General features: G+C 43.2%; 1 protein-coding gene across 5 annotated transcripts in view; it reads right to left on the minus strand.

The window, feature by feature from the left end:
- LOC148028066 (endonuclease/exonuclease/phosphatase family protein) overlaps positions 1-27,115 on the minus strand; it is a 141,477-nt gene that overhangs the window by 71,201 nt on the left and 43,161 nt on the right. For all 5 annotated transcript variants that reach the window (XM_087689766.1, XM_087689765.1, XM_087689767.1 and 2 more), the window contains 2 exons: positions 21,425-21,643; positions 21,179-21,330 (listed from right to left, as the gene is read on the minus strand). In XM_087689766.1, coding sequence (XP_087545892.1) covers positions 21,179-21,330; positions 21,425-21,643 — 371 coding nt within the window. The remainder of the gene's footprint in view (positions 1-21,178; positions 21,331-21,424; positions 21,644-27,115) is intronic.

The following is a 27,115-nucleotide window of genomic DNA, read 5'->3' on the forward strand; positions in this document are numbered from 1 at the left end:
CAAATCAGGGATTCTATGATGGAAAGCACATTTCAAGAGAACCCTGAAGAGCCTCAACAAGGAGAAATTAGCATGCTCAATGATACTTTGTGTGCCCATGAACTAAGGCATAGAGAGCGACATGAGGCCATGCTATCAAGAATGGATCAGATGGTTCAATCTACTGATCAGACTAAGGCTTCCATTGATAGATTGGTAATGTCCAATGAACTACTCATGGCACAAGTCTCTAAACTTTTACAATTACAAGTGGCATCAAAAGAAGCTAATGAAAAGGCCTGTTCAAATACTGATCCTTCAGTTCCACTTCAGCCATCCAACCAAAATGGTCATGGAGATGGAATCATAGGAAGAAGAGGCATACCCAATAGTCAATATGAAGTGGGAGAAGCTTCACAAAGGCATGATGACTATTTGGGCAGTTTGAACGGTGCCAATACTCAAGCTTTCGGACTGCATACACAGCATTCTAGGGGTGCTTTACCAACAGGAAGATTACAGGGTAATTCTCAGCCACCTGTTGGAAGATTTCAATCTCATTTTGGGGGTTCTGTACTTGGAAATTCTGATCAGCCAGTTTTGGGACAGCAACCCTTCCATGATAGAGAATTCAAGGACAAAATTATTTTATCCAAATTCAATGGCCAGTCATCTTCACCATCAGAATTAGAGGAATGGACCTCTAAGATGGAGTCTTATTTTGATATATTTCCTAAAACTGATGTTATGAAGATACACTTTGCCTCCTTGCACTTAGAAGGATTTGCTCACACTTGGTGGAGGTATATCAAGAAAGAGAATGTACTTATTGAGAATTGGGAAGCTTTCAAGGCACTTATGGCTGAAGTCTTTGTTTCACCTCTTGAAAAAGAGAAGTTAGAACGAAGATGGTATAACTTGGAACAAAGGAGCCTAAGTGTAAGAGATTATACAAACCAATTCCTTAACTTGACCATGTATGTGGAAAACATCAGTGATGAGGCCAAGTTACACAAGTTCATGTATGGTTTAGAACCATCCTTGTCAGCTGATGTTATGGCGCAAAATCCTACTTCACTTTTCAAGGCTATTGAGCTTGCAGAGCGCTTTGGAAGGAAGTATAGGAAAGAGTCTTCATTTCAGCCAAGTTATGGACAGCCAAGGACTGTTTTAAAGCAAGGGCAAGTTGGTAACAATTATGGCAGCAACCATATGCCTAATGGGAGTTTACGGATACCAACTTATCCCCCATTTAATGCTTCTAGGCTTCAAGGCAATTTCAGGACAGCAAACAGTCCAAAAGTTGAATTTAAGCAAGGTGACAATAAGCCTAAGTCTACTTCAGCCAATACAAATTTCAGAAATATTCCCATGGATCTTTATAAGGAAAGAAAGGACAAAGGCTTATGCTTCAAGTGTGGAGAAAAGTATACTCCTGACCATGCTTCAAAGTGTGTATACAAAAATGCCAAGCCAAAAATTCAGAGTATGCTAGTTCTTGAGGACCTTGAAAATGACACAGATGAAGTGAATGCAGTCCCAATCAATGCTGAAAATGAAGATTTCGAGGATGATGGTGGACAGGAGTACTTCTATGATCCATCTGACTCTTTTCCTTTTGATCCAGGCGGTGATATCCCATTTGATCCTGGTGGATTTTGTAATGAGTTGCCTGCTGCCACTAATTGTTCTATCTCTATGGATGCTTGGACGGGATCTAAGAACCCTAATACACTTCGTATGAAGGGAAGCATATGTGGAAAGCCAGTGTTCATCCTGATAGATAGTGGCAGTACTCACAGTTTTGTCAATAAATCCATTTTGTACAAGTTGAATTGTGTTCCCACCGACTTACAGCAGCCCATTAGAGTACAAGTGGCTAATGGTGAAGAGGAAATCAGCACACAGATTTGTCCACAGGTTTCTTTGCAGATGGCTGAAAATTTTGAAGTCAAAGTAAACCTGATCACTTTGGAAATGGGGCCCATAGATATTGTACTTGGTTGTGACTGGTTGATGACCTTAGGCAGGATTACTATGGATTTCTCACAGTTATATATGGAGTTTTTCTCCAATGGACAGCTCATCCGTTTACAGGGGATCCCTAGTAAATCTGATTTTCAGCTTATCACCATTCAACAACTCAAGAAAGAGTACAAGAAGCGCTCACAGATATTTGTATTGCATTTGAACAAAGAAACACAGGATCAGCCCAAAAATTCAGCAAACCATCCAGCCTTGACAGCTCTTCTTGAGGAGTACAGAGATCTATTTGAAGTACCTACTTCATTGCCTCCTAAGAGAGCGGTGGATCACCCCATTGATTTGGAACCCAACTCAAAGACGATCAATAAGCCACCTTACAGACTATCAAAATGTGAACGAGAGGAAGTAGCCAAGCAAATCAAAGAGCTTCTTGAAATGGGATTCATTGAACCAAGTTCTTCACCGTATGCATCCCCAGTCCTGTTAGTCAAAAAGAAAGATGGATCTTTCAGAATGTGCATTGACTACAGGGATCTTAACAAGATAACAGTGAAGAACAGGTATCCTATACCCAGGATAGATGATTTGCTTGATGAGCTTAAGGGGGCTCGATTCTTCACGAAGATTGATTTGAGATCAGGGTATCATCAGATTCGCATGAGAGAGGGTGATGAGGTCAAGACTGCTTTTAGGACTGATCGTGGGCTTTACCATTTCTTGGTGATGCCATTCGGCCTTACAAACGCTCCAGCTACCTTTCAAAGCCTGATGAATAAGATTCTACAACCTTTCCTCTTTCAGTTTGTCTTGGTATTCTTCGACGACATTTTGATCTACAGCAAGACTTTTCAGGATCATTTGTCGCATATGAGGAAGGTTTTTGATGTGTTGAGACATCATAGGCTTTTTGCTAAGGAGAAGAAGTGTTCTTTCATGCAGACTGAAGTGGAATACTTGGGACATATAGTCAGTGAAAAAGGAATACAGGCTGATCCCAAGAAGGTGCAATGCATAAAAGATTGGCCAATGCCTACTACTACTACCTCTCTTAGAGGATTTCTTGGTCTATCTTCATTCTATCGCAGATTTATAAAGCATTATGCGGCAATTGCAGCCCCTTTAACTGACAGGTTGAAGAAAGAGGCTTTCTTTTGGGATTCTCTTGCAGATGGCAGCTTCAACCAGTTAAAGGAATTACTTACCTCCGCTCCTATTCTTGTATGCCCGGATTTCTCTAAAGAGTTTACTATACAATGTGATGCTAGTGGCCGTGGCATTGGGGCTGTTTTGCTTCAGGAGCATGGAGTAATTGCATTTGAAAGCCGTAAGCTTACTGATAAGGAGATGGCCATGAATGTTTATGATCAGGAAATGTTGGCTATTCTGCATGCAATCAAGAAATGGCACCATTACTTATATGGCAGCCGATTCAGAGTGCATAGTGATCATCGCGTACTCAAGTATTTCCTTACTCAGTCAAATCTTACTCCAAAGCAACGACGATGGGTAGCAACATTACAAAATTATGACTTTGACATCACTCATACAAGGGGCAAAGATAACATAGTGGCTGATTCTCTCTCTCGTATGTGGGCCTGCAAAGTATCAGCCATGACGGAATTACATAGTGATTGGATTGAAGAGCTACAAGAGGCATATCTCTTAGATGAGGAATTCAGCCAAATCTTTCAGAAATTACAGCAAGGTCTCATGGAAGAAAACTCGCACTACCAGCTTAAAAATGGTCTTATTTGGTGGAAGGGCAAGATTGTTATTCCCTCTACTTCTTCCTTCAAGCGAAAAATTATGGAGGAGATGCATTCTTCGCCTTTAGCTGGACACTTGGGAGTTTTCAAGACTTATGACAGGATTAGCAAGAGCTTTTATTGGAAAGGACTGTGGAAAGATGTCAAGGACTTCGTTATGAAGTGTATGCCTTGTCAGCAAAATAAGGATAGCACCCATAAGCCAGGAGGTTTATTGCAGCCATTGCCTATTCCTACGGGTAAATGGACTCATATTACTATGGACTTTATCACTGGCTTACCTACTACCAAGAAGGGGTGGAATAGCATTTATGTGGTGGTTGACAGACTCACCAAAGCAGCTCATTTTATCCCAACAAAAATTCAGTTTACTGCTTCTCAGGTGGCCAACCAGTTTATGGAGCATATTTTCAGATTGCATGGATTACCGCAGGTGATTGTCCATGATAGGGACTCAAAGTTTATGAGTAACTTTTGGCAAGCGGTATTTACATCTATGGGTACCAAGTTGGCTCCATCTACGGCTTATCATCCCCAAACTGATGGACAGACAGAGAGAGTTAATAAATGGTTGGAGACTTATCTTCGCCATTTTTGCTATGATGTCCAAACCTCATGGGATTCTTGGTTACACCTGGCTGAGTTTGCTTATAATAATTCCACTCATGCGAGCATAGGAGTTTCACCCTTTGAGGCTTTGTATGGTTACAAGGTGCCCCTACCCACAGTCATTTTTAACGAAAAGATCAACCCTCATGGGAAGGAAGAGTTGGATAGAATGCAGACCCTTCTTCAGCAATGCAAGGTGAATCTAAGGAAGGCTCAAGATCAGATGAAGATGTATGCTGATGAGAAGAGGAGGCCTTTAGAGTTCCAGGAAGGAGAGCTGGTTTTGTTGAAGGTGCCCAAATCCAAGTATTCTACATTGAAAGATGGATCCAGTAATAAGCTTGCCCACAGATTCTATGGCCCTTACAGGATCCTTAAGCGGATTGGAGATTTGGCATACAGACTAGAGCTTCCCTCTTCTACAAAGATTCATAACGTCTTCCATGTTAGTCAGCTCAAGCCCTATTATGGTGATCCAGTGGATTTAGTTGATGAGCTGCCACCTATTGATGAAGATGGTATTGTTCAGTACATCCCAGAGGCTGTTATAGGTCAGCGTGAAAAGAAGCTTCGATCACGTTCTATTGTGGAATATTTGATTAAATGGAGAGGTTTACCCTCTGAAGAGGCTTCTTGGAGACCTGATTCAATATTGGATGAGTATCCATACTTGAAGGATCATTAGTGGCTGAAGCCTATTGCTTATGGAGCTAGTATTGGTGCAGACTGGTTCAGGACAGCACTCTGTTTTAGAACAGTTTTTGTCGTACTTCATTTTCAGAATTGAGCTATCTACATGAGCTTAAAGTACTCTTCAAGAGCTTCGTTTTGATATGTGGTACACTTCATTTGGACACTTCTATCAAAAGTTATGGCTGATTTGGTCCAGCAGGGACTGTTATTCCAGCAAGCTGTCTACTTTCTTCTGGAACTATTTGTTGAAGATTCTATGGCTCCAATGGCTTCTAAGGTTCTTCAAATCATGTACTTGTCAGAGAGAGAACTAGGGAGAGAAGAAGAGGAGAGAGAAAGACTGCAGAGGAGAGAGAAAGACTGCAGGAAGAGAGAGAAATAGAGTGACGAGGAGAGAGAAAGACTAGAATTGGAGAGAGAAAGACAGGAAAGATGAAGTAACCATGGAAGCTTGGAGCAAGAAGGGAGAGAAAGATTGTAAATGTATTGATATGTCAAAAAGATATGAAAAATTACAACTTCTCTCCTTATATACCAGTGTCAGTGTGACATGGCATATTATTAACATTCTAAGTATTCCCAGCTTCTTACAAGTTGGGACCTCCGTTTTTGCTCCTAGCACATCTCATTCTTTTTTCCATATTCACACTTTTCTACCACTTCACATCACAGCGCATTGTTATTGAGAAAACCAACCTTTAATATTGTGCCATCTACTTACTCTCAAGCCACTTTGCATCATCAGATTTTGTTACAAGGAATGCCACCATTTAACACTGTTTCCTCCACCTTTCCACAAGTAAGAACATCATTTCCCACTAGGATAGCTGTGATGGGCATTCCCCTTACTACCCCCAATCACACACATCCTTTCACCTCTCAAATGTAGGGATTTTCATCCTTTGCTTATGGTGCATCATCACACTTTCCATGGGTCACTCCTACACAAGGATTCCCATCCTCTGCTCCATGTGTCCCTATCCCTCCACCATAGGCTCCTCATGCCATTACCATGCCCATACCTAGTTAGCCCATGCCCAACTTCGAATCCACTATACACACTTCTCACATGCATGGTGGGTACTCTGGAACCTAGACCCAAGTGTACTCCATTCACCCACCCTATCCATCTTATTCGAACACTATCACTCCTTTTGGAACGGCTAAGAATGCATTCACGGATAAGACTCGATTTAACGGGTGGAATTTCACCACTTGGTTGAACTTCATGAAAGTGCTTGAATCTCACGCACTTCCGGACCTTGTCATTAGTCTACAGCCTATGTCGAACCCTCAATTAACTCACCCTAATCGCATCCATCAATGGAGAGCTCTCACAATGGCACAGCCAACGTTGAGTTAATGTAGAGATTGCTTTCTAAGTTCCACTCTCAATTACAGCATTTTCCCCTCGCATCTAAGCATGGGAGTCATCTTATTGACCACTTTGCACCAAAGATTACACTCACTGTATCAATCTCAATTTTAAGCTTCAGGAGTTTTCCATTAAGGAAGGGGATGTTCTGAAAGTCAAGTTAGCCAAATATCAATAGTTACTTGCAAAGTTTGCCACTGTTGGCTCCCCAAAGTCAAATGACGATCAAGGGTCATGTTCTTCTTAAACAAGTTGCCCGACAAATACTTCTATTTTATCCTACACATGAAGAGTCAAATGCGCAGTGGAGAAACAATGGTCGGCAATGACAATGGCAAAGAGAGAAAAACGTGAGCAACAGCAGATAGTAGAGAGTGAGAGAGATGCACACAGTGTGGGTACAATGAGTGTATACCTCTTTTAGGTTCTTCAAATAGGTATATGTAAAGTATAAGTGCTAAGGGTGTGTTCACACCCGAGCACATATAAAAGGCACAGTGGCCCTTTGTTCTCAACAACCTTCCACCTAAAGGCAGCATGTGTTAAGGTTGAGAAAAGAATTAGCTAAGTCTAAACTCTACCCAAAATCCATGAGGTAATGCAGCATGAAACAGCATTGTATGGACCTTCTCCTCTCAATAGTCCTATTCATACGCTCTACAACACCATTTTGGGGTGGATTACAAGGGGTAGTGAGCTCCATGTTTATCCCTATGCTATCACAAAAGGCCTAAAAGGCTTTTGACACATATTCCCCACCATTGTCAAAGCGAAGATACTTTAATGTCTTGCTGGTCATATTTTCAGCAAGTGCCAAGAATGTTTTAAACTTATCTAATGCCTCCACTTTACGACAGATCGGATAAACCCACAATTTGCGTGTGGCATCATTGACAAATGTGATACAATATTTATTTCCCCCTAGAGACAACCTTGGCATCTCACATATATCTCAATGTACCAACTAGGGTGAAGTTTTAATGAAATAGACTTTTTGTGTGATAATTGAGCATGCTTACCAAATATGCAATGATCACAATGATCAAAAACAGCATACCTCAAACACGGCAAATAACCCAAACGAGAAAACACTTTCATTCCAGTTTGACTTGTGTGTCCCAACCCACCATACCACAAAGACACACTTGTGTGTCCCAAACCACCATACCACAAAGACACACTTGGCTATTTGGTTATGGCAACAACATGGTCACACACACTAGATACATGTAATGCATAGAGAGTGTCACTCTTAGAGCCTTTAGCAACAATCCTAGATCCCTTATATATCTTCCATTTTCCATCCCCAAAAGTGTGATAGCCTTCATCATCTAGCTGCCCTATGCTTATCAAGTTCTTCTTAAGCTGGGATACATGCCTCACAATATGCACGGTGAACGCTAAACCATGCTGAAATGCCAATTGTACACTACCAATCCCTGCAATGTCACATGCATAGTTATCCCCTAAGTGAACAACACCATGTCTACCACCACTATAGTCAAAAAACCACTCACGATGTGGTGTCACATGGAATGAGACACTTGAATCAAGAATCCAAGTGTGCATGTCATCATCACAATCTACAATCAATGATTGTGCATTAAAAAAAGAAGCAAAAAGTACATCACTACCACTCACTTTCATGACTGACTACATTGACTTCCTCTATCTTCACACTATTTTTCTTTGCATGTTGGTTGTCCTTTTTCTCATCTTTGCTATCATCAATGCTTTTACCCTTGTTCTTCTCTTTCTTCCACCTAAAGCAATCCCGCTTGAAGTGCCCTTTCCTGCCACATTGATGGCACTTTATATTTTTTCCATGAGACTTACTAAATGCTTAGTTTTCAAAATTACCCTTCTATTGGGATCTGCCTCTAGTATGCAGTACATTGGAAGACTTTTTTGCTGAATTATTTTACCTATTTAGCTCCTCCATGAGTAAATAGCTCTCCACATCTCAGTATAACAACATGGCATTGTAGTTACTCATTGCTATCATTAAAGTGTCCCAACTTTCAAGTAAAGTACGTAGCAAAAATGTTGCGTTGAACTCCTCATCAATGTTGAACTCCAAAGCTATCAGCTAGCTAAAAATAAAGTTAAACTCATTCAAATGTACAAACATGGCTGTACCCTCCTTCATACAAAGGTCCATCAAATTTTTCAACCAATAAACCTTGCTTGCTGCACTTTTTTAAGCATATAACTCCTCAAGCCTTCGCCACATATCATAAGCAGATTTCAATTTCTCTATGTTATATAGTTAAGTATCTGACACTAAAAGCTCTATGGTAGAGCACGCAAGCTCATCTAATTCATCCCACTCATCTTGATCCATGGTGGTTGGTTTTACTCCTTTGGTGTTTATGGGCTTCACTTGTTTCTTCTACACCAAGACATTATAGCATTGCTTCTGCCATATAGCAAAGTTGTGTGCACCAACAAGCTTCTTAATGTGCAAAAGATTGCTGCTATCGTCTAGGGGTGTGTGTGGGTCCATCTCCTCTAGACTCTAGTACAGATTATTTGAGTAGACACTCGCCATCGTCTTGGTGAAGTGGTATCTGGTGAATCTTTGAGCGTTGCTCACTGGGGGGGATCCCCTCATAATTACATGTGATGCTAAATTGGAGGTATGCGTGGTCTGCGGATACCGCTAGTAGGCGTGGTGAGATGCTAAAGGCTTGTATGTCCGAGATCAGAGCAGGCGGCCCTAACAGGTAGTCCACTGAGCTACCTCCTCCCGAGCCTCTAGATGCATGCTTATGTGGAAAGCATGTGAGCGCATCAAACCTAGGCCATCTGGCCAAGCCGTTAAGGATGGCTAGTCTGTGTGCCCCTCCTAGTGCTAGTAAATAGTCTCAATACTCTGTGCATTCAGCTGTGTCCTGTGATGTGCTCCTCTAGTGCCAGCTCTCGGTACATGTGGTCTTCGCTCTCAAAGGGGACCTGGCTCTACGTTGTGCGGGCGTTGAAGTCCCCTCTCAGCAGGACATCTCCTGTGCTCGAATAGTGCATGATATCCTCATATAGGGGTAGGTACGGGGACAGCCCTCCCAGTGTCGCATACGGGGAATTTGCCAGGGCAAAGTAGCATACTGTGATATACATATCCTGTGGGCGGTTTGTATGTATCCTAATCCACATGAAACGGGCTTCATCGTTCCTCTTCATGACTTGTACGATGTGCTCTAGCTCCTCCCTATAGAGTACTGCCACTCCCCCCGACCCTCTGGTTCCCCTTCTGGATCTGGCCCGGGGGCAGCACGCTGACTCCCATTTGTAGCCTCTCACTGTTGGTAGGTGCGTGCCTGGGCTTTGGTGTGTCTCTGTATACATGACTATGTCCCTGCCCATGAAGGTTTCCTGGATCTCATGGCTCCATTACAACTCCACATTGCAAATCTCAATTGTGTCTCATAGGCTGCGCCCCGTCATTGGCGCTTCTCCATGATGATGATGCACCCGTCCCTATAGACCGCCCATTTGCCTACCTTCCGTGCCTCCATGATCTGTGGCATACATTCCTGTCTATGGGCCACTTGGGTGGGGTGAGGTCGTCTTCCAAATATATTTTCTGTCCTTTGAGGGTTGTTCTTTTGGAGAGAAAGGCGCGTCATGACTCTAAGTTGTTAAATTTCAAGATGAGAGGCCGACTCCTTGCCTACCCTCCATGCCTTTTCCACAGGGGAGGGGTCCTCCACCCCCATTTTCTCACAAATGCCTTTGGCATCCTCCATAGGGCTGTTTCCCTCTTTCCACCCGACCACCCTGACATGGAGGGCTCTGATTTTCCTCCTCTTCTCTTCCTCGATGACTGCATTGATGAACTCCTCCTTCTTCATGGGGGTCTTTTTTGCTACTTCGATCCATTTGGAGTGTTTCGATGTGTCAGCTTGTACCTGTTTCACAACCGCTACCCATGTGTTAATCTCCTCTGTCATTTGGGTCTTCATCTCGTTGATTTCAGACTTGACCTTCTCAAGCATTGATTCTATGATCTCCCCTTCTTCCTTCCTAATGAGGTCGAGCCAGCTCTTGCAGCTGGTAATTTCATGTTGGAGTTTTGCAATGGCTCGGTTCCTCTCTTGGAGAGAAGATTTGATATCCACTTGCCAAGATGTGAAGTGAGCTTTGACCTCTTCACAAATTTCATTCTTCCACTCCTGCATCTTGCGGATTGTCTCCTCCTTTACCTTCTCGATTGATTTGTAGAGAGAGAGACATGAGCAGCAATAGAGAGTAGAGAGTGAGGGAGATGCACGATGTGTGGATACGATGAGTGTGTTCCTCTTTTAGGTTTTTCGGATAGATATATGTAAAGTACAAGTGTTGAGGGTACATTCACACCCGAGCACATATAAAAGGCATGGTGGGCCATGGCCCTTTATTACCAATGGCAAATTATCTCACTAACTAGATTCCTAACCTTCTACAAGTTTGAGTGCAAGTTCTTGCGTTACACAAGGCTACATGACCAAGTCCACAAGAAATCCTCCACACATACTTATTCAGAGAGGAGACTGGTTGCATCTTCTTCACAAGGTAAAACCAACAGTGGCAAGAACTCGCAAGATACGAAGCCAAGAACCAAGGTTGACTCCCCTTCTTTAAATAGAACCAAAGAAAAAAACCCATCTGGCAACAACTTCCTAAGAAAAATAGGTTTTACACACATTGCTAAAGATCGGACCATATGAATGAGAGTGTCGTACCAAGGCCCAACATTTTTCTCCTTAGAAACCTCAACAAACCGCTGTGAGTGCCTCCACTTCAGGTAGCTAGTCTAATGGAGCTACACATCCCAGTGCTACCTCATCTGCTCCTTCAGCCCCAACAACTATTAGACGTGTGGCACACAAACAGCCTCAGCACCCATCCTTCTCTAGTCCTAAGGGATTGTCTGATTGGTTTGCAAGTACCGATCCCATTGCACTTTATGCATCCACTTCACATTCACCTCCATCTAGGGGTACCTCACCATCTCATTAGGTATTTCATTGGCAGATCCCTACTAGTGGGCATGCACGGTGGTGGCCACATCCTTAGATTATCTCCATCTTCGCACTCTTAGGTCTTTGGGCTATTGAGTCTAGCCCATAGGATTTTATCCTTAGATTTTCATTCTTAAGTCTTTCACTGCATTTACTCACACGCATACACCTTTGCATCATTGCATTATTCATTCAGTTAGCTTTTCATTTCCGCTTTATTTTGTTTTTTTTTGGAGCATCTCACTACTGACCTCCGTGCTTACAAATCTTCATCTCTTTTGCATGTTTTTTTTGTCCAACATAGGGATAACATACAGGTGTGCACCAATCCTACCTAGGCTAGAGACTTGGGATGCACACCATTCCATTTACGGTTTCATCATCCTAGGAGTTTCGCTCTTCTACCAGCACAAAAGCTTCACCTCCTGCGGTGGATCATAAAGCATCTCTCTTGATACTATCATGGCGATAATTTCTATATTGTTCCTCCAATTGGGATGCTCCCTCGTATCATGGTTCTCGGCACCATAGGAAGGTTGGCATCCGGCTCCTCATTCTCCTTTAGCTTCAACATCCAAGGTTGAGAGGGGATTGCTATCCCTCTTGGTATTCTACAGGTTTTGGCACTTGTCTTCGCCATCGGCCTTTCCCACCCTATTATACCTCCTCCTTTTGCATTGCATAATTTTATCTTCGTAAAGGGCACTAGGGCAAGTCAATAATTTCCCCACGAGGGGGACACTGTCCAAGTGGCACCTATTGCATGAGCATTTCACAGCATGTAGCATACTCATTGTGCAGAGCACCACTAGACAGATCCTAAGCTCCTTCCACCAGTAGCTTGTACACCACAATACCATTGTTTCATCACCCTTTCCTTGTCATCAACACCCTCGAGTGGATGGGTAGCTTGTTTGGTTTGTGAAGGATTGGACCTAACCATCCCTTCTCATTGTCTTGTATGGTACAATTAATAAATTGCAAACCATCTCTTAAATCGCTTTCTTTTGTCCATAAAGTTCATTGTGGTTTCATCTACCTTTGCAAGACTTGGTAGGTCACTCAGTAGTTGACGAGCACCCTTTGTCCAATGCCCTGTTCTCTCTGGGTGACTCCTTGTACTCCCTAGATAAGATAACCATCGCCTCCATAGTCTTGATAGGCCACTAGGCAACCACTGTGTAGCCTTTGTCCATTCCCCTAGCTGCTTTGGGGTGGGATGCCTTGGGCAAACTTGGCTTGGCCTTCCTTTCTAGCCCTAACTTCAACCTATGAGAAGGTGTTGAGCTAAAAAATGCATTACATGCTGATTAGCCTCTTAAACAGCTCCAAAACATGACTATTTATTAAAAATTACAAAAATGGTGCGTGGTTTGAGAGACTATATATAGAACCCTAATTTGGGAGGATCCATCCACATCTATAAGTAAACAACCTGCCCCCATTCAATCTTATCTCTTCTATGCAAGTTTCTCACCCTTGTATGCCGATTTTAACCATCAATCTTCTACCACATGACGGTTTCAACCTTCACGACTACTGCCATCACTCTGTCTACCCCTCCAACTAGCTTGCGACTTCTTTCATGCTATTGTCTGTTGCTTGGTGACCATCCACTACTGCGTTTGGACCTCCACTGCCATTGCCACCTATCCAACACTTTGTCGCTACTTGCATTTGCACTCTAGCTATCTAGGTGACATGGCACATGATCAAGCAGCTGCTCCAATGCTAGGTTTGCAGGTTCTAGATATCGCTTGTCATCATCACCCCTTCTACTACTTGCATTTGCAGCTTCTAGCTACTGCTTGCCTCCTCCAATATCTTCTCTATTGTCGCTAAGTTCTCCAGGCTCCACTAGGACCTATATTTGACAATTTCTTCACTCCAACACTCTGACTAGTGGTCATGAAACTTGGGATCCATCTCCAACCGACATCACTCTTTGACACTACTACTCTACCCTCGGACACTCCATACACTCTTACATTCATTCACAGTTTTCTTTCACTTCAGAGTTATTATTTTTCTCTTTCTTTCTGTTTGTAGTTGTTTCTATGTTTGAGTTTTGAGTTTTGCACATCTATGTCTATATCTTTGTGTTTCTATCATGGTCATATACTCTCTATTTCCTAAATGCAAATCCTGGCAACTAGTCTAGATCATTTTCGCTAAAAAGAAGAATGGCACAATGCGCTCCTACGTCGATTACAAAGATCTCAATAAGGTTTCCATTAAGAATAAATATCTATTACCTAGGATGGATCACCTTATAGATTGGCTTTGCATTGCGCGGTATTGCACCAAAAGTAATCGTAGGTCTAGTTACCATCAAATACAAATAGCTTTGGAGAATATCCTCAAAAGTGCATTTCGAATGTGGTATGGACATTATCAATTTTTTGTCCTACCTTGTGGATTGACCAATGCTCCCACAACTTTCCAACAAATGATGAATACGTTATTTCATTTGTATCTCGAAAAGTGGATAGTCATTTTCAAATCGATGATATTCTTATTTATAGTAAGTTGTTGGAGAAACATGTAAAATATTTATATATGATCTTACATCTCTTAAAACAAGAAATTCTTTGCCAAACTATTCAAGTGTGATTTTTTTTTTACGGAGCTATTATACCTTGGTCATGTCATCCTAATTGATCGCATTCGAATTCATCCCAAAAATGTATGAGTAGTGCTTAATTGGCCTATTCCGAAAACCATAAGACACGCAAAATCTTTTTTAGACCTTGGTGGGTTTTTTCGAAAATTCATAAAGAACTATGCTCATATTGGTGAGCCCTTGACACATTTGCTTAAGGGTATCCAAAGCAAGAAAAAACACGTTACTCCACCAATTCTTTCGACTAGTGAGCTCGATCAATATTTTCAAACATTGAAATGGCTCGTTATCACTACATTGATGTTAAAAATTATCAATTTGAATAATCCTTTTGAGATTCATACTGATGCAAGTGATTATGCTTCAAGTGTTGTCATTTATCAAGATGACCAACCTATCGCATTCGAGAGTCGTAAACTCATCAACATCCAAACACGTTATACCGCTGAAGAGAAGAAATTATTGGCCATCATCCATGCGCTTAAAGTACAGCACCCGATTTGATATTTGAACCAACCACCATTCACTAAAATACCTATGTGATTGGCTCAATCTCCATGGCTACAAGGTGAGACAGACATAGCTTATACAACAGTTTGACTTCAAATTTTGCTAAAGAAAGGGTGCAAATAATATGGTCACCAATTCTCTTAGTAGAATTCCTTAAGTCAATGCCTTACCTTCTCAATATTCTAACTCATTCCTATCTTTCTCTCAAAGGGCGTTGTCAAAACGATCTTTACTTTGCTAAGATCAAGCAATTGGTTTAAGAGGGACCTAGTAGCCTAGAAAGCTTTGAAAGTCTAGACGCCCAGAAGCATAGTATTCCATTCACAATGGATTACTTTTTGCACAAGGGATTATTGTTGAATCTTATGTGCAAGAGTGCTCGCAATGACAGCTTAGTGAAGTTGAATAGCACAAACAAGCAAGAATGCTGCATCTTTTACAAATTTCCAATAGAAAATAAAGTAGCATTTCCATGGATTTTGTAGTGGAATTGCCTTGTACAAATCAAGGTCATGACACAATCTGTGTTATGATCAACTAATTGATGAAAATAGCTCAATTCATTCCTACAAAGACGTGTGAAAGCCACGAGTTGGCTGATCTCTTTGTCAAACAACTTTATAGACTTTATGGTTTGCCCGACAAAATAGGCATTGACTCATATCCTAAGTTCACTAGCTATTTTTGGCAAATTGTTTTTCAAAAACTCAAAACTTGATTATCCATATCATCCTCAAAACATCCTTAAATCAATGGGCAAACCATGCGGGCTCCAATACCTAGCGGATGGGTAGAGCTTCCAAACCGACCACTGCGTATGACCCTACCCCGATAATGAATATCATGTCTTGCATCGCGGCCTCATATAGAAGGTGACGGCCCTGTCTGACTGTGTGCCAGCAGAAAGCTCCCCATGAGATACATCCAAGGCTAGGTGCTATACAACGAAAGAACGGCATGCTCCTCTCTACGCGAGTTGCGCCTCCTCACATGACCAAATGCAGTGCTTTGGGTTTTCTAGAGGCTGCTGTGTGCAGCGCTTACAACCTCCCTCCTTCTGCATATGGGCAAGCCAACTTTCCACCGCCAAACCTCCATGTGCCACCAGCCATAAGAAATACGACACCCTCCTCGGTCTCCAACTATCCCATAGGTGGCGCCAGAAGATCCATCGGAAAGGCTCCGTGATGCTGTGCTCCGCTCAGTGCTTTCTACGTGACGGCGTCCAATCCATATCCTCATGCATCAATACTGTCTGCCAATCCTGGCAGTGTACTCCAGGAAATTGGGTGGTTTCTTAGCGACCGCAGTGGCCATAGCCACTCTCTTGGGTTCCACTCCAACTCATGTAGTGGTCTGCCCTCCCAGATCCAAAGGCGCCAGTCCTTAATCTCCTTCCAGAAAACATAGGGGTCCAGTCGCCATGTCCTCCCTTGAAGGCTCACCACCCGAATCCTCCTCCATGAAAGGGCGGCTATCCCCTCATCTTGCTGCCCTTTGTCAAGGGCCAGATGCCCTCCCTCCTAAATGGTGAAGAAAGTCCCCTGCGGGGCGGCGCCCACTCTACCTGCCACCTGTAGGGGGATGCGTGCTGGTGAAAACCTAGCTGCCCATACCTCCCTGGGCTCTATCGGCTCTTGTATCGGGGGAGCAAGCCACTCCAGATGTATTGCTATGTCTATCTCCCTTCTCCTCAACTCCACCCCTCTCTAGCTGCCTAATAGTTACTGCAACACCTCCTCCTCTACCATCCTTTACACCTCCTGCCATGTCTTGGTCAGTCTCCCAACCAACCCACTGGATGTGGGGGCGCTCGCCGATCTATGCCCCTTCCCGATCTTTGACCTGGGGGCATAGAAACATGAAACGGGGAATGGGGACAGGGATGGGAACGCCAAACCTAGGGAACGGGGACGTGGGAACAAGAACAACATTTAAAATTTTAAAATTCATGAAAAAAAATTAATATTTCACTCATAATCCATATGGATAATCCATAAGGACAAATCATTTTAAGTTTTAACTTTAAGATATCATGCATCATTCTAAAACTACTCATTAGAAATTGAATTGCAACTTACAAGGCTCAAGAGGTAAGCTATTCAATTATAAATAATAAAATGCATAATACATATGTCATAAATGATAAAACAATGAACAATGAACTAAACTTTAAAGTCTAAGCTGAAATAACATGCCTATGGTCCCATTGCCAAAAAACTTAAAAGATTACAAATATGAAATTGAAGTCTAATCTTTGAAAGAACATGCTCATTGCCCCAAAAAAGACTACAAATATAAAGTCTAATCTCTAGACTGAAGCAAAATGCGGCATGCCAAAATAGCCCGAAGGGAAACTACAAGATTGCAAGACTCAAGTACAAATATAATATTAGCATGGCACAACTGTCAACAGCCCAAGTGTCACACTGTCATCAATGATCATAATATCATATACAATGTACATGTGTCATGTATCATGAGACTCATGATAAGTAAACTAAATCAAAGATCATGATCATGATCTGAGGCTGGTCTAGCTACTCCTAAAGTGCTAGCCTCATCATCATGTGTACTTTAAATTGGTACATCTTCCTCAACATCAGCATGTGTCTCCTCTTCTTGCTGCATCTCCCACTCTGTGAATGGATCGGGCTTTATTGTCATACTGTCACATAACATCCTTAAATTAGCACTAACAATTACTAGATCGTTTGCCCTCTCCACACCAAGACGGTTCCTCTTCTTTAAAGCAATGTGAGCGTATGTACTCCACAATTGCTCCAAACAAGAGGAGCTAACTGACTGACTCAAAATACGGATGGTTAGTTGCTGCAACTGAGCACCATCCGAACCATAGTCCTCCCACCACAAAGTTGCCCCAATCTTACAGCGATCCTCATGTGCATTCCCACAACCAAAAGAACCCCGAAAGGTTGAAAGCTGATCTCTGATCTTTCGTCTAGTGCCATGATCAAGCACTAGACGAGACAATATGAGTCTCCATACATCCATAACCTCAGTGTCATTCTCCTGACCCTTGCCCTGGAACTCAGGATCCACAACAAATGCAGTTGCATGCATGGGTGAGCTATAGGAGTTCCACCTCGTCACAACTAAATGGCGTATCTTCTCATACGCCTCATCATTTGGTGCCAACTATTGCAACTTTTCATTCAGCCTATCCATAGCCTTATATACCTTGCCAATGCAAGGTTGCATAGAATCCATAACCCTCAATAACGTACAATAGGTGATACCATAGCATCTATCCGCTTTACATCATCCCAAAAAGTGGAGTTATTTGCTTTCTCCAAGCATAAGATACATGTAGGAGTATTTGCCAATGTTGATGAGGTAAACTCATCACTAAGAAATAACTGCCTCAAGGCACAGAAATAACTGCCTTAAGGCACAGAAATAATTGCCTCAAGGCACCATTGCATTCTCTTAACCTGTCTAGCATCAAGAAGTTAAAGGCAAATCTGGTATCATAGTATTTTAAAAGTGTCTTCTTCGACCGCAAAGAAAAGTGATGGCGAAGAAACTGGTGATTCAAAACAAAGCTGACCATTTGAGCTCCTTGCTTTATGACAGGTGCAATCCACGATAGGTTACCAATATCCTTTAGTAGGTTGTTCAAGCAATGAACAATACAATATAAAACTGTAATATGCAGATAATATCCCTAAATAATAGCACCTGCTGCCCTATTTGCGGGCTCTCCATCTACAACAAATCCCACAACATGCTCTGGGCCTTTAAGCTCAACACCTGTAACCCACTCTGCTGCAAGTACATCTACTGACTTTTCTGTTCCCGATGCATCATGTGAAGATATGAAATACATTTCCCCACGAGAATAAGCAACCATACCATGAATGGATCACTTGCGTGTATCACTTCAACCATCAACAATCAAGGAAACTCCATTTTTAGCCCACATGCTCTTTCTACTCATTGTTGCTTGCTCAACAAGGCGCTTTTTCTTGTCAAGCAAAGTGGTGCGTAAGGTCTTTGATGATGTGTCGGGATACTACTTAATTCCTTTATTTGGTGGATTCTAGGCACCTAATTGCAAGCCAAAGCTCTGTGGCTAGTGCTGATTTTTACTCTCAGTTGAGAAATTACAGCCATATGTCTTCATATAGTGAGATGGACTTGAGGAGTGATGATGCCTCTTAGTATGAACATTCACATGGGAATGAACAATGTGTGACCTTGGACAAGGCTCAAACCCTGGACATCAAGTTGGCATTGTCTTTTGTAGCTAGACTATTTGATTTTTTGACATATCTATTAAGAAGACTCTCTCTAGGATTTGGATACAGATTGTACGTCCTCTTTCAGGGATATGGGAGAGATTACAAGGTAGTTTGGAGGGTATGAGAAGGAGGGGAGATGCTTTTCTTAGAACATGGGATTATGGCACTTTCTTCCTTTTCCTTGATATAGAAGTCCCTTACATTGTTGCTTTGTATTTTGCATTTGCCTTGGATGTTTTTGAGGAGTCTTATTTATAGACTTTTCTTTGCGTTGGTAGCTCTTTTTCAAATCCTTCTGACAAATCCCTCTAGGATCCAACTTGCATACGAGACTGGATGCAAGCCAAACTCACAATGAAAGGGATTGGACATGAGACTTACCCCCTAGCCATATAGCCAAACGAGCTCACCTTTGAGCTTGGGAACTAGTAGCACTCTGGGTTGTGACCGCATCCCAAGGATTAACGTCCCTTACCACCAACCCACACCATCCCGGTGTACGGATGTGTGGGCCAACAAGCCAAGAGTCCAAGAGTGGTGGTGACACAACGAATGTGCACAATAGGGCCTTAATTCCCATTATTAGTACTCGGTTGCCCTAAGCCCAATGTGCCTTAGTGCATCCAGACTAAGTCACTTCACAACTATTGCGATTAATGCACTTTCCCCCTTATGAATGATTGATATCCTCAAGGATGAAGTGAGAAAAAATGACTCTTCAATGAGTGTACAAACTCCTAGGTAGCCTCCCTCTTTGGGCGGTTTTTCCACTTGACCAAATACTTAGGATAAATGGTTCTGAGGGAATCATTTAGTCCTAAGGTCGAGAACCAAATCGGACTCAAGTGGAACATAGCGAGTAATATCATCAAGCCATGGGACTTTCTCAATTGAGACGATCAATTCATATTGTCCTAATTGTTCTTTCAAATGACTCATGTGAAACACAATGTGAACTCGGATTTTGGAAGGTAAATCCAACTAATAGGATATGCTACTTATCTTCTTGGTAATTCGGAAAGGACCACAATACCTTGAAGTTAATTTATAGCATTTACAATAGTCATTGAATTAGAGTCGTTTGCAGCTTTAAGGTAAACCCACATGCCTTCATGGAGCTTCCTAGGAGTTGATGTTGGTTAGCATAAAGCATGGCATCATCCCATGCCGTTTTAATGCTTTTCCTAGAAATCATCAATATCTCTTGTATATCATGCATAAAGTTGATCACCGACTGCAATTTTACCCCCTTGAGCTATGTGGCAATTGGTTGTTTTGGCTTATAACCATACATAAGCATAAACAGGCTATAATTAGTAGCAAAATGCTTAGCATTATTATAAGCAAACTCAATGTGAGGATGCTTCCAATTAGATTGCCTACGAAGACATGCACACAACATATTCTCCATGGTTTGACTTGTTTGTTTAGACCGCTCGGAGGTATGGGAGATCATAGGAAGTCTTACTGGATGGCATATCTGGAAGGCGCAGTGTCAGGAGGCTTTCAGCAGAGAGAGACTTTCAATACAAGAGACCTTAGCAGAGCTCTGGACCTCCATCATCCACTCCCTCCGCGGCCAATGGGATCAGGTGCAAGGCGAGTCTAGGGATCATCAAGAGCTCCGTTGTCATTTCATGCGCACTTGGGGCGGCCAGGACCTGTTTTTCATGATGCAGGCAAGCAGCCCTAGATGGCGATACACACCCCCACCATGGCTTCTTGCCCCCATCCCCCCCCAGACCAACTTGAGAGGCTTGTATACATGATGTATTTGTGACTTTGCATCAGCTCCCGCTAGTCTGTTGAGCATGAGCACTCCGTTGTAATCAGTTTTTCTTTAGTAATATAACCAGCCACATTTCACTTTCAAAACCAAAAAAAAAAAAACATACATACATAAGTCTATGTATAGCGGAAATCAAGGTTAAAGCACCCACCAAACAAGGTAATTGGGTAGCCACTAGTCCAGGGCATCAATCAAGGTGCAAGCACCAAACAAACAAGGCATGTGGGCAGCTGCTAGTACATGGCATAAATCCTAGTTATAGACAGCTAACCATCTAGAAGTGCTCATCCTTTATTAATTACATGGCTTAATTGCAAAAATGTATGTAAGTGGTTTACCTGTATATTTTACAAAGAGGCATGACATTTCAACTGGTATAATAAGCTCATGGGCTTGGAGTATTCTAACATAAACCTTTATGCTATAATATGCCATACTTTTTCCTTTGGTTTTGTTTAATGCTAACTTAAAGTTTGTCCCCATGTAAAAATACTTGGTAAAACATGACTCCCCCCAAGAAAAAAAGTTTGAAACAATATGCATGTAAAGGTTCACTTCTTGCTGTTCTAAAAATGATGCCTACCGATGTTCTGCTGGCGCCAGCAGAGATAAGGCAGATATCGAACAGCCAGAGAAGGGGTATCATGTGGCTCAATAGCTGGTAAATCTTTCATGTGCAAAATTACTGGTGCATGATCTGAACCCTCAAGCTTCAAGCTCCTTCCACCTGCCCACCTGGTGAAATGTATGAGTCCATCTTTGCTACTCTGCAGTACAAGCCCATTCATGGTTAATAATTCACAATAGTAAGGTTCAGAAAAATCTTTACCGAGGCAGTGTATCCTCCTTGAAACGCTTGAATTTGACCATTATATCACAATTTTCCACGTGGCATTTTGCAAACTGATGATGTATATCTGAAGTCTTCTGAGCAAGGTCATCCTTTGAATGTAAGCATGGTCCTGCTGCAAGAATGAGATCTATTCTGGTTCCAAAGTTGAACTCTTCTGCACCTGTATTCTGGCTCCAGCATGTGTATGCATCTTTCCTACCAAAAATTAACACCACAACATTAAGTTAAGTTACTAAAGATTAGCCCTTTCTGTGAAAAAGAGAATTTCAATTGCATTGAAGATCAATAGAAACTCTGTAATTGCTCCACTAAACCTTCAAAAATGCATATATACACCAAATGAATTAAAGATTGATGCCCTTCGTGCTTTTTCCACTTCAGTCAAAGAGAAAATACAGATATTTTCGACTTGAATGCATTGTCTATCAAACTAACCCAGCTAAATAAGTGTGAGGTCCCCCCATCCCCCTTCCCAACCTTTGGGGCTGTGTAGCTATGCATTGGCATTGGAGCCAACAGAACCTATATGGGAAGTAGTGGTGTGCTCAACTAAGGCTTTCTGTGTGTGATTCCCCATACTCTGCCGTGAACCCTCACATGTGCGGCCTTAATGTAAGTGAGTTTGGGAAAATTTTCACAAAAGCCCGACTTTTACGATGAAATTTGGTCGAATTGTGGCTCAGAAGTAAAAACCCCCAATTTTTATGAGAAATTGGGCACAGAATTGTGAACCCCCAAAATGTCAGTAAAGTTTCGAGGTTTTGATGAAAAGTCCAAAACTGCTGGGAGAAACTGATGGAAAATTGAGTTCCTGTGTGGAAATGTGCGCTTTGGAGTAGGCCACACACGAACAAGGGCTTGTTGCAGTCAACTCCACGAGTTCCACCAACTTGCAATGTCGGCCTGCTGTCTCTAGCCACCCTCTCCAACCAATCCTCGTGCACGCACACACACACCCCGGCCCCTTTTTGGTCCTCACACAATGCCCCTATATAGGCTGCTTATGTCCTTTAAAGCACTTGATGTTTTCTCCTAAAATAGGCCATCTCAACCTTTAAAGGTTGCACCTTATTAAATAGTATTTTTTCTCTCAACAGCAACCGTATATGGATGCCATCACCTTCAGTGGGTTTGAATACCAACTCTCTAGGTCCTTCACACATGCCCTCCAGTTCTCCTTTGAAACCCATACTTGGAAAACGCATCTTTAACAGCATTATGACCATCTCACAGTACTTAAATCGTGTCTCTGTATAAAATGAATCAACTATGGTCCTCCTGCAACCACAAGATTCTATATGCCTGCCAATTGGACCTTTGCACAATCAAAGCCAACTCCATGATTATACACTTCCCCTTAAGATCAACTTATCAAATCTGAAACCACAAGATTCAATATGCTTGCCAGTTGGACAATTACAGATCAAAGTGAACACCATAATGACACACCTCTTAAGCTCAACTTATCAAATCTGAAACCCTAGAATCACCCATCCAAATCAAAACTAATCCTTGACTTAGAACTATCACAGTGCCAAATAAAACCTATTAGTTATTATTCATTCCCATGCATGAACACACATTATTGTGTGTAAAAGTGTGTGTTTAGCTATGAACATCTTGTACACCGCTTAGCATTAAATAAGGGTCAAAGGGTTAGCTACACATCTTAGCCTATATATGCAGCCCTATCACTTGTACTTGCATCTCAGGTATTATTACCAATCTATCTTTTCGTTTATGTGTAATTGCAAGAGTTCTCTCTTTTTTTTCCATAATTGCAACAGCTCTCTCTCTCTCTCTCTCTCTCTCTGTGCAGTGTGTGAGGAAGACCTGTAGAATGTACCAGGTTTGAGCAACATATCTAGTGTGAGCAATGTGCTGACAGACCTGTCGCAGTATACCTGTCATGAGCAATGCACTGACTCGGGAATGTACCTGTCCTGAGGAGTGTACCTGGCATGAGGAATGTAGCTGTTGTGAGACAGACCTATCGCGAGGCAGGCTTGAACTGCATGTACCTGTTGTGAGGCACCTGATCTAAATGTACCTGTCGTGCTCTCCTGACATGAATGAGTACAGAATGTATGACACAGTACTGTATGCAGTAATGTACTGACGCAGCAATGTACTGATGCAGGAGTGCTTTCTCCACTCCAGTAATGCACTGATGCAGTAATATTGACACAGAAATACCGTATGCTCTCTCTGCAGTGAATGTGATGAATGTATTGACACAAGGGTACTGAATGAAACACACAGGAGTGACTGCTGTCCTGTGCATACTGACATGAAGCTGACATGCAGTAATGCAGTGACTGTAGCTGCAACTTGTATTCTGCAGTAACTGTAAACAGTGTGAAGGCCTTTGGGCTTGTGAAAGATTACCGAGCCTGCAGAATTTAGTGAGGGGTTTAGGGAAAACTTGAAAATTTGCAGGAATCACAAAACTTTCTCTGATTTGACAGTACAAAGTACAAGTTGACTGGCTCTGCACACAGTGTGTGAGGGATGGATAATGCAGACAAATGTAAGCATCAAACCATGGGAAATGAATATTTGGAAGACGAATCTGATCAAGAACTAACACAACTGTCCATGGAACCAATGTTCAACACCCCTTCTAAGAACACACAGTACAAGACATATCGCCATAGCGTCCGTTATTGGACCATCTCCCAAGAATGGAAAGACCTCACACACCATGAACGAAAGGGAAATACAAAGAAATTCACCTCATGACTTGCTCTGAACTACCAATTATGAGACACAAGTTGGAAAAAGAAATATGAGAATGGGTCAAGGCCAAACTAATAGTAAATTTTGCTCTATCCATTTTGAACATATATCTTTTGAAATAGTTTCTTTTTAATGCCTCACTTTGTAGATTCAAGAAAATAATTACCTTAAGTTTGGAACTCTTAATAGAACATTTTGAAAATATCTTTCATAAATAATCAAGTAATCTTATCAAATTTCTCTCTCAAGTTTTTTAAAAACGAAAATTCAACTAATCAAGAAATATTTTCTTTTCTCTTTATAATTTGGAATATCTCAATTATGATATTAAACTTCTTTATGTCTTGTTTCCTTTCAAAATCATTAATAAAATCATCATTATCTTGATTTTAAAAAGAATTCTTTTTAAAGAAATCTAAAAACTGATTTCTATGCAAGACATGCAGATAAAGATTAAGAATTAACTGCAAGCACAAATGCTGTCTGAAAATGCACATGCTGAAAACTGAAATGCAGAAAGTGCTAGATGTCTAAGAATCTGAAATCTTAGAATTGAGGGAAGAATTGAATACATTTAAAAGAAAAGAAATAAATGTGCAAGAAGAACTACAAAAAGAGAAAGAGGCATTGAAGGCATGTGAAAGGGAGGTTCACTCATGGGCAAAAGTGGCAAAGATAACACAAAAGCACATAGAAGAGGCCAGCCCATGGATTAAGGTAGTAAAAAAGAATAATGCAACATTAATGAACAAGACTGAAGTAATGAATGCTACTTTGGAAGAATAGGCTAGGAGACAGGCTAGGGTTTTGCATGTACATGTAGACAAGAAACTCAGCCATCGTGTTGCCTACTACCCCCAGCCCCTGACTACTCCCTCACGCCCGCGCTCGCCCTGCCCATCGCCTTCGCTGGTGCCCCCCCATTTTCCGCTTGCGGCCCCCGCCTGGGCCCCTACTTGTAGCCCATCACCCCATCCCTGCCCTATTCGTCGCCTCGCTCCGGCATGTCGCCCCATCTCCGCCCTGTCCATCACCCACCCTGCCCGTCTCTCTACCCCCTGGCAATCATCCCGCCTACCCCCCTGCTTGTGGCTTCCGCCCCCGCCCCCTGATCCGCACCCACCTATGCCCCCCCCCCCCCCTTGGACATCATCCCCCGACAATGCTCACCCCCACACGACTGTCCCCCCCCCCCCCCGGCCGGCATGCTTCCCCCGTCTGCAACCTCGGACCCATCCGTAACAACACAGCAGTGTTCCCCCGCCATTGATCCCCCCACCCTCCAATTGCTCCCACCATCTGCAGCAACTCCCCCCATCAGGTAGCACCGCGACGCGATTGGTAGTTCTCTCAGAAGGATCGCGCAATGCAAACCTCTGGTCAGACGCCGGCGCACTCTGCAAGTGCCCCCCAGTCAAACACCTTACGCGTAGTCGTCTCTGAGGAACAGCTCTTAGCCATCCGAGCTAAGGAGCTGGAGCTAATGGAAACAATGATTTATGGTCAAGTAGTAGGACATTTCCCAGCCAGCGCCCAGCTTCAGGACTGGCTACACTCCACGCTGCGCATCGGCACAGCGCAGATCGAGGAGGCGGTCCTATTGGGCCAAGGGATCTTCATGGTCCGGCTCAGCTCCGCAGACGCAGCTCACGAGTTACTCGCCAGTTCACCATATGTGTCCACGAAGGGGGTCATACATATGGTCCCCTGGTACAGGGGCTTTACTATGGAGGCGTTTGCACTCCACAACAGGTTTCTTCGGCACCCAATCACCCTTCTTTTCCCCGGCCTGGCGATTGAGTATCGCCAGTTGGTGAAAGACTTTGGACCGCTTTTAGGCACTATCCTTCCCGTGTCCTTCACGGATGCAGTGACAGCTGCAGGAGTCCCAAAGGTACCGGTGGCAGTGAAAGAGGTCAAAAATATCCCACAGTTCCTAGAGATTGAGGCAGGCCGACACTCCTTTAGACAGCAGGTCATTCTGACGGCGCAGCCAAGATAGTGCCTGCGCTACCACAAATTTGGGCATCAGGCAGCAGGTTCCACGCGTTTCGGAGCCAAGGTGGCTCCCTCGACAGGCCCACAGGTGGACGCTGATAGCTTCACACAAGTCCAGAGACGACAGAGAGGGAGACCGCAAGAAGGAGGGGAGGGGGGGCAGCCAGCATCTCAGACCCAGCCTCGGCAACGGGGAGCAGATGGGCGTGCGACACCCCCTCAACAGAGCACTCCACAGCCCGCCCCACCCGGCAAGACCACAGCCCCCTACATCCACCACCCGCGCCACAGACTACCTCTCCTAAGTCCCCACAGCCCCCACACCCACCTCCCTCCACATCCCATCCCCCCCCCCCCACTGACCCTGGCCCACAGCCCCCCGCTTCCACGACTACCAGTCCCCCCCCCGCCACGCCCGCCATGTACTTCCATCCATCCCACCATCCCTCAATCATCCTCCCCCCCATCACCCACCGTACCGAGCACCCCCCCTAATCCGCACCTGGTTCAGGCGATCCCCCCTAGACCCACCCCCCCTCCTCCCACAGGAGGTGATGAGCCACACACGCCTACATCCTCTTCGCACCAACAATCCCCCCCTCCCATACAGCCACCATCTCATCCACCCCTGCCACCTGTCACACTTTTCGGAGACAGGCACACTTGTTGCTACAGGAGTTCTTCCACAGTGGCCCATGGTCCTACTTGAGAGTTGCGGAGCGCGGAGAGTTGACACTACCTCCAGAGGTGGGGATCTTCGTGATTCGTAAGTAAAGGAGGGGCAAGGTCCATCTACTAGCACCACCGGATGGACCAAACTACGTTTTTTTTCTTCAGTCCTCTCACTCAAGAGAGTGGAAGACGACACAGATAGAGGAAGAGTTGAAGAGTCAGGTGGCGGACCACACCTCCCAGTGGATGGAAAAAGAA

This window comes from Lygodium microphyllum, chromosome 12 (assembly GCF_053477565.2).
Source record: "Lygodium microphyllum isolate KBCC chromosome 12, Lygodium_microphyllum_v1.1.10, whole genome shotgun sequence".
Lineage (NCBI taxonomy): Eukaryota > Viridiplantae > Streptophyta > Polypodiopsida > Schizaeales > Lygodiaceae > Lygodium > Lygodium microphyllum.